The sequence below is a fragment of the Pelophylax lessonae genome (genome assembly GCF_965119305.1).
Source record: "Pelophylax lessonae genome assembly, chromosome: 4".
NCBI classification, from domain to species: domain Eukaryota; kingdom Metazoa; phylum Chordata; class Amphibia; order Anura; family Ranidae; genus Pelophylax; species Pelophylax lessonae.
In genome coordinates this window covers 190,168,839-190,183,791 of record NC_138771.1, presented here as the reverse complement: position 1 = coordinate 190,183,791, position 14,953 = coordinate 190,168,839, and the positions used below count along the sequence as shown (strand labels likewise).

The 14,953-nt window shown below is 39.8% G+C and overlaps 1 protein-coding gene across 3 annotated transcripts in view; it reads left to right on the top strand.

The window, feature by feature from the left end:
* The window catches only part of CCDC146 (coiled-coil domain containing 146), a gene marked incomplete at its 3' end in the record, with an annotated part of 155,861 nt that overhangs the window by 73,923 nt on the left and 66,985 nt on the right, over window positions 1-14,953 (top strand). For all 3 annotated transcript variants that reach the window (XM_082255151.1, XM_082255149.1, XM_082255150.1), the window contains exon 4: window positions 10,914-11,123. In XM_082255151.1, the coding sequence (XP_082111277.1) occupies window positions 10,914-11,123 (210 nt within the window). The remainder of the gene's footprint in view (window positions 1-10,913; window positions 11,124-14,953) is intronic.

Genomic DNA, 14,953 nt, shown 5'->3' with positions numbered 1-14,953 from the left:
AGTAGCAGGCTGTAAACCCAGATACCTGCTCATGCCTAATCAATTAACATTCACTCTGTTAATGTCTACCCTGGTGCACAGCACTTTATTACAGACAGTATGCAGTTAGTCCATGTAACAGAAAAAAAGAATGTCATGATGCATTCTCAGCTACAAACTTGCAAAATGCATTGTAAATATAGTTGGAGAGAAGTACAAGATACAAAAAATGCTAAAATAAAACAGGACTATCCCCATTTGAATGTTTTTCCCTTTTTAAGGCCATTAGTCTGGATCAAGTTGCCTTTAAAAAGCGTGTAGGCATATCGCATGTATTCGGATGTCTCTTTTTTGTACTGAAGCTCTGTTTTCTTTTTTTAAAGCACATTATAGCACAAACCAGATTTCAGCAGCACTAAATTGTCACTGACACATGGAATTAACCTTCTAATGTTTGTATTGGGTGGCATGTACAAAAGATAAATAATTTGGAATTTTTCTTCAGGCCCTAATAAGTCAAAGATGCAAACAGTTGAATCTTTTCAAATTAATCTGTCAGCCACAAGAGGAAATAGATGTACTCATAAAAGCTGCAGCCTTTATTTTGTTTATGATGAAAACCATGATGATTACAGTGTTAACAATTATTAATTTAATTTGGGAATTTAATGTATATACTTACCTAACTGGGGTTGTTGTAAATATTTTGTATTAAACAATATCAAAGTTCTTATACTTTAAATTTGTCTATAATTTTAATTGTGCAAATAGTTATTGATATGTTTAATCTAATCTAGAGCACAAATTACACAAAAATCTAAATAGCATTAACTGGATGTTATTGCATGAAAACTAAATACTGTTGCAAAAGTAGAAAGTACACTCTTGGCACAAGATATAAGGTTAAGTTATGTACCTTAAAAAAAAAAAGTGCCGCTTCCGACATCACATTTCATAATTTGTTTTTGTTCTAGGATGTGGTTTTTGTATTTGTGTTCTTGTTCACAGCAAGGAGTGCCTTTCTTTTCTGATGTATAGCAGTGATAACAATCTTTTAAAATATTATGTGAAATTGTATTATTTCCATAGACTTGATCTTGACATTCATTTATTCTCTGATTGTTACAACTCAACTATAATTTTCAGTCTTAACTTGCTGTTATCAATATTATTCACTTATCTATGTACTATAGACTTGTACAATAGTGTGCTTAAACTGTTCAGTTTTACACTAAAATCACACTAGAAAGTCTATTTATCAAAGATCCAATGGCATTTTGTCTGACATGCACCCACAATTCCTTTTTCTACACTTTGACCATACATATCAAGCAAAATTTTGGAAATTCATCCAAAATTCACCTAATGAAAATGTAATTTCCCTGATATTCTTTGACAGGAACAGGTTTTTACTTTGACATTCACCTTATGTAAGCACAGGGTGAATCTCCGCACTTTTCCCCGACACATTCTTTTTCACAATTTGTTTTTCAAAAATCTGTCTTAGCTGTTGAATCATTACATTTTATACTAAAATGCAATTGCTGTGTTTTTAGTACAGGTTCAGAATTTCCATAATTTAATTCCCGATTATTCTTTTTTAAAATATACATATAAACATATCCGAAAAAGCACACATGCCAAAGTCCTTATACCCACAAACTATGCCCTTAACCTTCTTGCAATCACAGAAACATGGCTGCAAGAGTCAGACTCTGCCTCGCACGCATCCCTCTCCCATGGAGTCCTCCACTGGACTCCCACTCCCTTAACCTTCTTGCAATCACAGAAACATGGCTGCAAGAGTCAGACTCTGCCTCACACGCAGCCCTCTCCCTCCCATGGAGGCCTCCATTGGACTCACTCACCCAGATCCAAGGAAGAAAAGGAGGCGGTGTTGGTTTGCTTCTATCCCCACTGAGCACCTTTCAAGTCCTTCCCACCCCTCCCTCTCTATTCTCCTATTTTGAGACACACTGTATTCATCTATTTTCTCCCATTTCTCTAAGGATTGCAGTCCTCTATCGGCCTCCTGGACTGCTGTCATGCTTTTTTGATGACTTCTCTACCTGTCTACCCTACTTTCTCTCCTCTGCAAATACCCACTATTATCCTTGGTGATTTAAACATCCCTGCTAATGTTAACAGCCCAGCTGCATCCCAACTTTTCAACTTAACCTCATCCTTTGACCTGACACAATGGACACAGTCCCCCACTCACTGCGATGGTGTTTTCTTCCATCTTTGCTCCCCCCTACAATCTCACCAACACCCCCTTTCCTCTCTCTGACCATAACCTCATCACTTTCACAATTTGCTTGTCTCCAACCACCTGTCCCACCAAGCAGAACTTTTCGCCACTTTAATCCTTCTCTTTTCTACTCTGCAGCTGACCACCTCCATAACAAAATCTCACCCCTGTCTTGCCCCGATCTGGCCACCTCTATTTACAACAGTTCACTTTCATCCACACTGGACTCTCTGACTCCTCTCACTACTAAAAATATCAGGTTCTGACCATTACAACCTTGGTAGACCGACGACACCAGAAACCTTAAGAGACATAGCCGAGCACTGGAGCAAGTGTGGCGTAAAACCAAATCCCAGCATCCATTCATCCAATATAAATCTGCCTTCTTAAAATACAATTAATCCCTCAATGCTGCCAAACAAGTCTACTTTGTCACCCTTATCCCCACTCTGTCCTCTAGTCTGTTCTCTACTTTTAACTCTCTACTTTCTCCACCACCATCTCCACTCAGTAACTCACTCACTGCTCACGAGATTGCTAATCACTTTAAAAACAAGATTGATGCATATCGTGGGGACATCTCCACTGCACAGACCTCTAACCCTCTTAACATACCCTGTACAAATCCTCTCTCAACACTTTCCTCATTTGACCTTGCTTCTCCCGAAGAGGTCTCTAAAGTTTTCTCAGAAGACTGCCTACCACTTGTCCCCTGGACCCTGTTCCCTCACATCTACTATGGTCACCCTCTTCTTCTATCTTACACTCCCTTGTTCACATCTTCAATCTCTCCCTCTCTACTGGGACCTTCCCCTCCCCTCTAAAACATGCCCTGATCACCCCCATACCTAAAAAAAAAAAACCCTCACTGTACCCCACTGGCCTGAACAACATAGGACCCATCTCCTTGCTACCATGGTTTGTGTCAAAACTTTTAGAACGCTTGGCCTACAACCGTCTTGGCTCCTAACTCACTGACAACAACCTTCTTGACCCTTTACAGTCTGGCTTTCGCTTACTACATTCCACTGAATCTGCCCTACTGAAACTCACTAATGATCTACTAACTGCTAAAACCAATGGCTACTACTCCATACTACTCGACTTCTTTGCAGCCTTTGATACTGTTGACTATCCCCTCCTCAAAAAACCCCCCAAAAACCTCCACTCTCTTGTCTTTCAAGACTCTGCTCTCTCCTGGTTCTCCTCCTACCTATCACAGCGCTCCTTCAGTGTTACCTATAACTCCGTTTCCTCCTCTCCACTTCCTCTTTCTGTAGGGGTACCTCAAGGTTCTGTCCTTGGACCCATTCTTTTGTCTATCTACACCTCCATTGGTCAGTAAATAAACTCCCATGACTTCCAGTGCCACCTCTATGCTGGCGACACACAAATCTATCTCTCTACTCCTCACCTCACTCCTTCAATCTCCTCTTGCATTACTAACTGACAGATCAGCATGGGTGTTGTCACACCACTTCTTTAAACTCAATATTTCTAAAACTAAGCTCATAATTGTTCCTCCAGCCCATGCGCCCCCCCCCCCAACTCCTCCATCAAGATCAATCATACAACCATCAGTCCCTACCCTCATGTCAGGGTGCTAGGTGTAATTCTGGACTCTGACCTGTCCTTTCAGCCCCAAATCAAATCCCTGTCCAAATCTTGCAGACTTCACCTCCAAAACATGACTGTGCAGGGGAGGGGGTATCAGCAGAAGTCCTGGCCATTGGAGGACATGCAGGCTGTGCTCCTAGCTCAGCTAGAAAACTGACCACATTTAGATGGATGTGCTCTTATGCCTAGCATGCTCAGCATGCTTGTACACAACTCGCCCGCACCTCTTGTAAACAGTTCACCTGCACACAGTGCACCTCTTGCATACAGCTAATTTGCGTGCGCTGTAACCAGTTCCTCTGCATCTTCATGCATTGATCTCCATACCCACTTCAGAGGCAGCTTAAAGAAGCAGCTATCTTGATTTGTGGTCTTTTCAATTTGTTCCCCTGTTGCTGCAAGATAACACTCACAATGCACACAGTAAACATGGTGGGCTGCAGTGGCCTCTGTGGCATCCTATTCCTGAAATTATGTATAAACACTGTTTCAGCACCACGGAGAGCTTTTGCTGGCAGATTTGCCTTCAGGGTAAATACAGTCTTCACTTCTATTGTTGTAAAATTGAGATTCAGTGGTTATTTGCCACCTGCTGCATTCTCCTGGTACACATTCATCCTACTGTACATAGGGTAATAGGGTAAATGTAACTTTGGAATGCCAGACGAATGGGTCTGAGTCTCAGTTGAATGAATGGCTGTAAATGATTAATTGGGTGAATCCTTCATATATAGACCCCTAAGAGTATGTGAGCCCATTCATTGATCAGGAAAATTCAGAATTGTGTTGTTAGTCTTTAGAAGAATGAGATTTGTTCAAAGATTTGTTGGTTTTGTTTTTGGTAGTTATAACAGACCCAGAGCCTGCAGCTTTCAAAACAAGTCAGCAGGTGCCCCCTATATGCCTACACAGACAGGTCCTGTTTAAAATATATTTTTAGAAAACTAGACTCTTGTCTTTTCTTGATAGGTTATTGTCTTATATTCTGATTCTTGTATGTAATTAATTTAAAATATGTTTATATGTCAAAAGCAGGCAAATAAATGTAGCTGAATTCATTGTGTATGTGTATATGTATATACAAGGTGACAATTTAATTCCCGGTATTGACTGTTTAAAAAAAAAAGAAAGTTTGCTTACCTATACACTAGCGGCTGTTGTCCCCTTCAAAGTAGTCCCCTTGTGAAGCAACACACATTTCTAGACAACTGTGGTGGTGCCAGATACATTCTTGAAATAATTTTTCTGGAACACTGGGCAGTATCTTTGTATCAGTGTTGGATGTCCAGAATGTCATCAAATCTGTGTCCTTTAAAGGTGGATTTTTTATTTTGTAAACAGCCAAAAGCCGCAGAGTGCTAAGTTAGGGGAATAAGGTAGTTGGTCAAGTTTCAGGATGAATTTCTGGGCCAGGAACTTGCAGATATTTAATGCTTTGTGTGCAGAAGCATTGTCATGGTGGAGAATCCACTTGTAGAGCCAGAGTTCAGGTCATTTCCTCCAAACAGATTCCTCTAACCTTTTTGGGTTTTCTTAGGAACATTGTTGGAACTCGTAGTGAACTATTCCATAGTGAACTGATCAAAAAAACACAACTTTCTTCGGGTGAGGTGAATTCTTTGTTTTCCGCTGCATGTTCCAGCAGTGTTGTTTCCAGATCAAACTTCCTGTATTTCTCAGCATTGATGACACCGTTAATCCTGACCAAATCTCTAACTCCATGTGCTGAAACACAGCCCCAAACCTGCCAGGAACCTCCACAATGCTTTACTGTTCCTGCAGACACATTATTGTACTGCTTTTCAGCCCTTCAGAGAACAAACGTCTCCTGCTACAGCCAAATATTTCAAATTTTGACTCATCAGTCCAGAGCACCTGATGCCATGTTTCTGCACCCCAATTTCTATGTTTTGGTGCATAGTTGAGCCTCTTAGCCTTGTTTCCACACCCTAAGCACAAAAACATAGGAACTGGGGAGCAGAAAAATGGCAGTAGGTGTTCTGGACTGTTGAGTCAAAATTTAAAATATTTGGCTGTAGCAGGAGGCAGTTTGTTTGCCAAAGGGCTGGGGAGCGGTGCAATAATGAGTGTCGGTAGGCAACAGTGAAGCATTGTGGAGGTTCCCTGCAAGTTTTGGGCTGCATTTCTGCAAATGTGTTGGCGATTTGGTCAAGATCAATGGTGTCCTAAATCCTGAGAAATATAAGCAGATAATTATCCATTATGCCATAACATTAGGAAGGTATGTGATTGACCCCAAACGTATTCTGCTGCAGTACAACGACCCCAAACATACAGCCAATCTCATTAAGAACCATCTTCAGCATAAAGAAGAACAAGGAGTCCTGGAAAAGATGGTTTGGTCCCACACAGCCCTGATCTCAACAGCATCAAGTCTGTTTTGGGATTGCATGAAGAGACAGAAGGATTCAAGGCAGCTTACATCCACAGAGGATCTGTGGTTAGTTGTACAAGATGTTTGGAGCAACCTACCTGCATTAATTCAAGAATGAGGGTTATCAGGGTTATCAGAGGAAAGCTCACCGACACCGCATCCCTTTAGTTAGGCATAGGACGCAAAAGAATTGCTCCTGCAGGAGCTGGGATTTTTAAGGTGCCATTAACTGAATGTTTACGGATAAGTATTAACACCCAACATGTTTTATTTGATCGATTAAAAATCTTGAAAAAAAAATGTATATAAATATATATAAGACATAAATGCATATTAAAATCACTCTATCATAACATTTTGGAGAATAATCAGTGTGGTTGACAGTTGGTGATATTTCTAGAGTGACAATTCCGACATGTTTCGCCGATGACTTTGGCTTCCTCAGGGGATGTGTACTATCACATCTATATTAACCTCCCTGGCGGTATGATTCTTTCAGATTTTAGGTGTTGAAAGCGGTACCATTATTTTGCATGTAATTCTTGTGAATGAGCAGCCCAAACCAACTGTATACATATATATATATATATATTATATATGTATACATATAATATATATACGTATATATATATATATATATATATATATATATATATATATACATACGTATATACAATATACATACGTATATATATATATATATATATATGTGTGTCTGTATATATATATATATATATATATATATATATGTGTGTGTGTGTGTGTGTATATATATATATATATATATATATATATATATATATACATATAAAAAATACAGTAAAACTGCAGGAAAGGGCACTGGGGGGCAATCTAATGTGATTTTTTTTTTATTTTGAATAGTATCAGTGTGTTTGGTGTGTTTTACATTTGAATTTGCCGCCGGTTCCACCCCCCTGCGAACGTCACGTCGCAGGAGACGGAAGCCAGGGCACGGAGACGATCGGGAGGAAGAACCGCCGATAGACACCGCCGGGCACATCGCTGGATCCCGGTGACAAGGTAAGTAACCCTGCTTACAGGATCCAGCGATGCTTCTAGCGGTACCCCGAGTGGGGCTCGGGGTTACCGCTTTTGGCTCTGAAATTTAACCCCGAGCCACGCTCGGGAATACCGCTAAGAAGGTTATTAGATAAATTAAGGTATGATCATTATACATACAAGAATTCTAATCACTTCGATCAACCTAAGTATTGAGATATATAGAACATACATGTTAAAGTATATAGATATTCCAAATGCCAAGGGTTAAATATATATATTGATTATAATATTACATTACAACAGTACAAATTGAAGATTGATGAGGGGCTTCTTACTGGTGTGCACTATAAAAGTGAATAATCATCCAAATTGCAGTTTTTATTAGAAGTGAAATCCAAGAATCCCCTTTCAAACTAATTCAGACGAGGACAAATCGGTGGGGTATGGGACGAGACATTCATATGCTGGCCGCAGGAGGGAGGACTCAGATCCTATTTTATTGTAGACAATATATTCAGTAAATATTCCCAGAAATAAATCTATATATACACGTCTCCCAATATCTCAAAGATAAGGGTAATAAGATAGAAAACAACATAGTGAGTTTTGTAAAGAGGTTTGGGGTGCTGGGTTTGACACTAGCAATAATGATGAGAGAAATCTCAAGGAAAAAATTGTGATCTACATATGAGTCAGTAGAAAGATCCATAAAAAGTCAATAAATCAAAAGAAAATCAATAAAAAGTACCAGCAAGTTGGCTCCGCCAGAAGGATATTCAGTCCCCAAATACACCTCCTCCACTAGAGAGGTATTCATTCCCCAGATCCACCCAAACGGCACCACCGGGAGGGAAGAAGGGGGAGGAAATCCCCACAAAGATCTGACGGGGAAACAAACAGAGTGTATCAAATACATAATAAGAGAAGCAATGGCGCGATCTGGCAACAAACATCCCCAACAGATTCTGCTAATTCAAACTGGCTTGTGTGTATCCCAGCTTCCCCCCTGATCGAAAAACCCGGCGGAGATGATTCCTGGAAAACCCCTTCCGCCACGCCCAACGTGATGACAATGCGGGGTGACGGGGATGCTAAAGGGCGCCTGTCCCCGCCCATTGGTGGCGGTCATGTAAATCTGAAACTGTGGGCATGAAAGCACCACATACTGGACCAGCAAGCGCATCAGAGGTCCAGACGGATAGCATCGACTGCTGGTGGCATATTGGGAGGACCCGGAAGACAGGGGGGAAGGGGCATTGCAAGCCCGCCCCAAGTACCTGGGCTACCGCCCAAAATCTTAACCATCTGTCACTCAACCGGCACCTATAGTGGATCATTTATTAACCGTATACCAGTAACAAAATGGTGACAGAAAAATATTTGGAAAATGTAAAACAAAATACAAAAATTGATTAAATGGTGACAACAAATTAAAGCACAAGTCACGGTATGTAAAGTCCAGGGGGTGTATCAACTATAGAAAAAAAGGCAAGTATTTCCTTAATGTATTTAAATCAACCTGCTTACATGGAGGAATTATAAATAGATATCAAAACTCCCTAAAAGGCAACAAACACACCACGGCTATGCTAAAAAATATAGTGTTCAACCACCAACTAATTGAAAAAACAGATGCAAATATAGCGATATAATTGCTACAAACTAACATGGCAGAAGAAGTTTTTAAGGGCATAAGGATAATAAACATCCTGTGCACATTAGATGGGGGGGACCATGGAGGTGATACTGGGGGGAATCCAGGCACAATAATCGGCACTGGGCATAAAAAAGGTCCCCCGGGACCATTTAATCAATTTTTGCATTTTGTTTTATATTTTCCAATTATTTTTCTGTCACCATTTTGTTACTGGTATACTGGTAATGGATGACCTGCTACAGGTGCAGGTTGGGTGACAGATGGTTTGGCTTTTGGGCAGTATCCTGGGTACTTGGGGTGGGTTTGCAGTGCGGGCCCTTCCCCCCTGTCTACCGGGTCCTCCCAATATGCCACCAGCAGTCGATGCTATCCGTGTAGACCTCCGATGCGCATGCGCGTGTGCTCGCGGGTCAAGTATGTGGTGCTTTCATGCCCACAGATCAGTGTTTATATGATCCTCACTCATGGCAGGCGCCCTTTAGCATCTGTGTCACGCCGTAGCGTCATTACGTTGGAAAATCGTGAAAATCTGTTGGAGATGTTTGTTGGCAGATCGCACCATTGCTTCTCCTATTATGTATTTCATACACTCTGTTTCCCCGTCAGATCTTTGTGGGGATTTTCTCCCCCCCATCTTTCCCCCCCATTGGTGCCTCTAGTGAAGAGGGTGTATTTTAGGACTGGATATCCTTCTAGCAGAGCCAACTTGCTGGTACTTTTTATTGATTTTTTTTTTTTATTGATTTATTATTTATTCTTAATTATGGTTCTTTCTACTGACTTATATGTAGATCGCAATCTTCTCCCTTGAGATGTCTCTCATCATTATTGCTAGTATCAAACCCAGCACCCCCAGCCTCTTTACAAAACTCACTATGTTGGTATCTATCTTAATTATTACCTTTATTGTTGGGATATTGGGAGATGTATATATAGATTTATTTCTGGGAATATTTACTGAATATATTGTCTACAATGAAATAGGATCTGAGTTCTCCCTCCTGCGGCCAACATATGAATGCCTCGTCCCATACCCAACTGATGTGTTCTCGTCTGAATTAGTTTGAAAGGGGATTATTGGGTTTTACTTCTAATAAAAACTGCAATTTGGATGATTATTCACTTTTATAGTGCACAGCAGTAAGAAACCCCTCATCAATCTTCAACTTGTACTGGTGTAGTGTGGCATTGTAATGTATCAATATATATTAAACCCTTTGCATTTGAAATATCTATATACTTTAACATGTATGTTCTATATATCTCAATGCTTAGGTCGATCAAATTGATTAGATTTTTTTGTATGTATAATGATGATCATACCTTGATTTATCTATTGCTATAGGTGTGATAGTAAACATCCCCTGAGGAAGCCAAAGTCATCGGCGAAACATGTCGGGATTGCCCCCCTAGAAATATCACCAACTGTCGACCATGCTAAGTATTCTCCAGAATGTTATGATGGAGTGATTTTAATATGCATTTAGGTCTTTATATGTTTATATACAATTTGCTTCAAGATTTTTAATCAAATAAAACATGTTGGATTTTAATGCTTATCTGTAAACATTCAGTTATTGGCACTTTAAAAATCCTACCTGCAGGGTTCCTTCATAAACTGTGTGGAAGGATACCTATAAGAATTGAAAAATCAATGCTGTTTTGAAGGCAAATGGTCACTCCAACTATATTGATTTGATTTTTCTTCTGTTCACTTACTTCCCATTTTGTTAATTGATAAAAACAAAAACTATTAACACTACCATTTCTGCAAGCATTCTTAATTTACAGCATTTGCACAGTAATATACTATATATACTGAATATTTTAAAAACAATGGTTTGACAAAGGGTGTAAAGGCTGTTTTTAATTGATTGCATATGCTAAACAACAGACTGATATGATCCAGATTGCAATGCATAAATGTTACCTTTATTGAAACTGGATTGCATAAAAATATTGAGAATTACCTTTTTGCTGTAATTTCACAGTATACAGGAATCGGAAATACAACTGCTACAAGATGCTAAGCGATTCACACATCAACTTGAACAACAGCAACATGAGCTGCAAAAAGTTAATCAGTTTCCTGAGGACTCCAACACAGAAGTGTCCAGGATGAGACAGCAATTGCTGAAATATAACAACGATTTGCATGAAGCAGAGGACAGAGAATATCGTCTGCAATTTAAACTTGACTGGTAAATGATCTTAAGTGAAAGCATATTTTTTAACTCTTTATTTTGGTTTTAAATATTTTAACATACAGTCAGGTCCATAAATATTGGGACATCGACACAATTCTAATAATTTTGGCTCTATACACCACCACAATGGATTTGAAATGAAACAAACAAGATGTGCTTTAACTGCAGACTTTCAGCTTTAATTTGAGGGTATTTTACATCCAAATCAGGTGAAAGGTGTATGAAATACAACAGTTTGTATATGTTCCTCACACTTTTTAAGGGACCAAAGGTAATGGGACAATTGACTGCTCAGCTGTTCTATGGCCAGGTGTGTGTTATTCCCTCACTATCCCATTTACAAGGAGCAGATAAAAAGTCCAGAGTTAATTTCAAGTGTGCTATTTGGATTTGGAATCTGTTGCTGTCAACTCTCAATATGAGATCCAAAGAGCTGTCACTATCAGTGAAGCAAGCCATCATTAGGCTGAAAAAACAAAACAAACCCATCAGAGAGATAGCAAAAACATTAGGTGTGGCCAAATCAATTGTTTGGAACATCCTTAAAAAGAAAGAATGCACCGGTGAGCTCAGCAACACCAAAAGACCCGGAAGACCACGGAAAACAACTGTGGTGGATGACCGAAGAATTCTTTCCCTGGTGAAGAAAACACCCTTCACAACAGTTGGCCAGATCAAGAACACTCTCCAGGAGGTAGGTGTATGTGCGTCAAAATCAACAATCAAGAGAAGACTTCACCAGAGTGAATACAGAGGGTTCACCACAAGATGTAAACCATTGGTGAGCCTCAAAAACAGGAAGGCCAGATTAGAGTTTGCCAAACAACATCTAAAAAATCCTTCACAGTTCTGGAACAACATCCTATGGACGATAGACCAAGATGAGACCAAGATCAACTTGTACCAGAGTGATGGGAAGAGAAGAGTATGGAGAAGGAAAGGAACTGCTCATGATCCAAAGCATACCACCTCATCAGTGAAGCATGGTGGTGGTAGTGTCATGGCGTGGGCATGTATGGCTTCCAATGGAACTGGTTCTCTTGTATTTATTGATGATATGACTGCTGACAAATGCAGCAGGATGAATTCTGAAGTGTTTCAGGCAATATTATCTGCTCCTATTCAGCCAAATGCTTCAGAACTCATTCGACAGTGCTTCACAGTGCAGATGGACAATGACCTGAAGCATACTGCGAAAGCAACCAAAGAGTTTTTTAAGGGAAAGAAGTGGAATGTTATGCAATGGCCAAGTCAATCACCTGACCTGAATCCAATTGAGCATGCATTTCACTTGCTGAAGACAAAACTGAAGGGAAAATGCCCCAAGAACAAGCAGGAACTGAAGACAGTTGCAGTAAAGGCCTGGCAGAGCATCACCAGGGATGAAACCCAGCGCCTGATGATGTCTATGCGTTCCAGACTTCAGGCTGTAATTGACTGCAAAGGATTTGCAACCAAGTATTAAAACGTGAAAGTTTGATTCATGATTGTTAATCTGTCCCATTACTTTTGGTCCCTTAAAAAGTGGGAGGTACATATACAAACTGTTGTAATTCCTACACCATTCACCTGATTTGGATGTAAATACCCTCACATTAAAGCTGAAAGTCTGCAGTTAAATCACATCTTGTTTGTTTCATTTCAAATCCATTGTGGTGGTGTATAGAGCCAAAAAGATTAGAATTGTGTCAATGTCCCAATATTTATGGACCTGACTGTAGACATAGAAGTTAGCAAGATTTTGACAGTGATCACCAGCCACAAAATAGGAGAGACATGACTATAATGGTAAGCCACAAAGCATCCTACCATAGTGATAAACATCTTACATTTGTTTTTTTCAATAATGACCTATCCTTACTAGGTTCAGCATATACAAATAAGAGTCAAAGATAGAGTAGCAATATTATTTAGACATAGTTATCTAACTGTGGATAGGCTTCCATATGGGTCAACACCATAAAGGTTTTGTGCAGTTTGACATGGCATAGAGCTGTAGTTCAGTAAGGAAGGAAGGAAGTAAGGTACTATAGGATCGAAAAGTAAAATATGGAAGTTTCCAAGAAAGAGGAGGTGAGAAAATGCTCCAGCAGAAGGAAGAAGGAAGAGAAGGAAGAAGGGGTGGAGCTAGTTTTTGGTAGGGGAAATTCTCAGCAGACCATGAGTATTGATTGGAGAAACAGAAATAGGTTTGCAATGTCCTATCAAACCAAAAAGAAAATCTTTTATAGGGCATGGTATACTAAAGTGTAATCGATTCAAAATAAAAACAAGTTTTACTGATTTTTTTTTCCCTTTTATTGTTTGAGAAAGCCAAGAAACCTTCCATTGTTTTGATTTGATTTGATTTAATTCACTTTGGGAAGCCATACACTAATTGGTGAGGTAGCCGTCTATTTCCAGAATAAAGGGATACACCCAATTCAGTGCTACAAACATACAATACAATACCCCACAAACATACAATACCCAACAAATATTAATTTGAAATATGTTCAATATCACTGCAGCATTTAATTCAATATACCCAAAATATGTAGCACAATATAACAATATAACAAGAGTGTGAGATTGAGGAGGAAGGCCACAGGGTCATCTACTAAACAGACATTAATAGGAAGGAGATTTCCTTTACCTAATTCTAAAAACTGCATAAGGTGTCCTATAAGTATGTATGGTCAGTTATCCTAAAATAAAATAACCTAAAATAAAATAAATTACCGTATTTTTCCGTGTATAAGACGCTACTTTTTGCTCACATTTTTATGCTGTAAATCGAGGGGCGTCTTATACACGGTCAGTAAGCAGAATAGAGAGTTGTGCGGGTGCGTAGCTGGCCATACTGTGAACGAGGCTTCCTCCAATCGCAAGCTGTGGACGTGAGATGATGCTGTAAAGGCGGAGACTGTGCAGATGCGATACCGTTGGAGGTCGGAGTGTGCAGATGCGAGAGAGAGGTGCGAGAACGGAGCTGTCAGAGAATAACAAAATGAGTGCCGGTAAGCGATTGTCATACACTGCTAAATTTAAACTTAGTGTAATTCGCTATGCAAAAGAGCATGGCAATAGGGCTGCAGAGAGACAGTTTGGACCTCTGCCCACTGAGTGCATGATCAGACAGTGGAGAAAACAGGAAGAACAACTCCTTAAGATGCCCAAAAAAAGGAAGGCCTTAAGAGGAAAACCAGCAAAATGGCCAAACTTGGAGCAGAGGCTTAAGAGTTGGATTATGGAGCAGCGCCAAATTGGTTTATGTGTGTCAACCAAGCTTATTCAATGTCAGGCAAGAATGTTTGCAAGCGAAATGAACATTGTTGATTTTGCAGGAAAGGCAAAATGGTGCTTTAATTTCATGAGGAGAGAAGGGTTGGCCATGAGAACAAGAACAAAGTTAGCTCAGAAAATGCCACCAGTTTATGAGGATAAAATCCAACAGTTTCATTCCTATGTCATACAACTCAGGAAAAAATATGATTTTGCAACAAGTCAGATTGCAAAGATGGATGAGATGCCTCTCAATTTTGATGTGCCTTCAAACAGAACCGTGAAAGGAATTAAAACAGTGGCAATCAAAACAAGTGGCCATGAAAAGACACACTACACTGCTGTGCTTTCATGCTGTGCAGATGGTACTAAACTGCCTCCTATGCTTATCTTTAAGAGGAAAACATATCCTAAAGAGACCATACCACCTGGCATTATTGTCCAAGTTCAAGAGAAGGGATGGATGAATGAAGACATTATGGCCATTTGGTTTGAAAAGGTTTGGTCCAGAAGACCTGGAGGGCTCTTAAAGAAGCCAGCTCTGCTGGTCTTTGATCAGT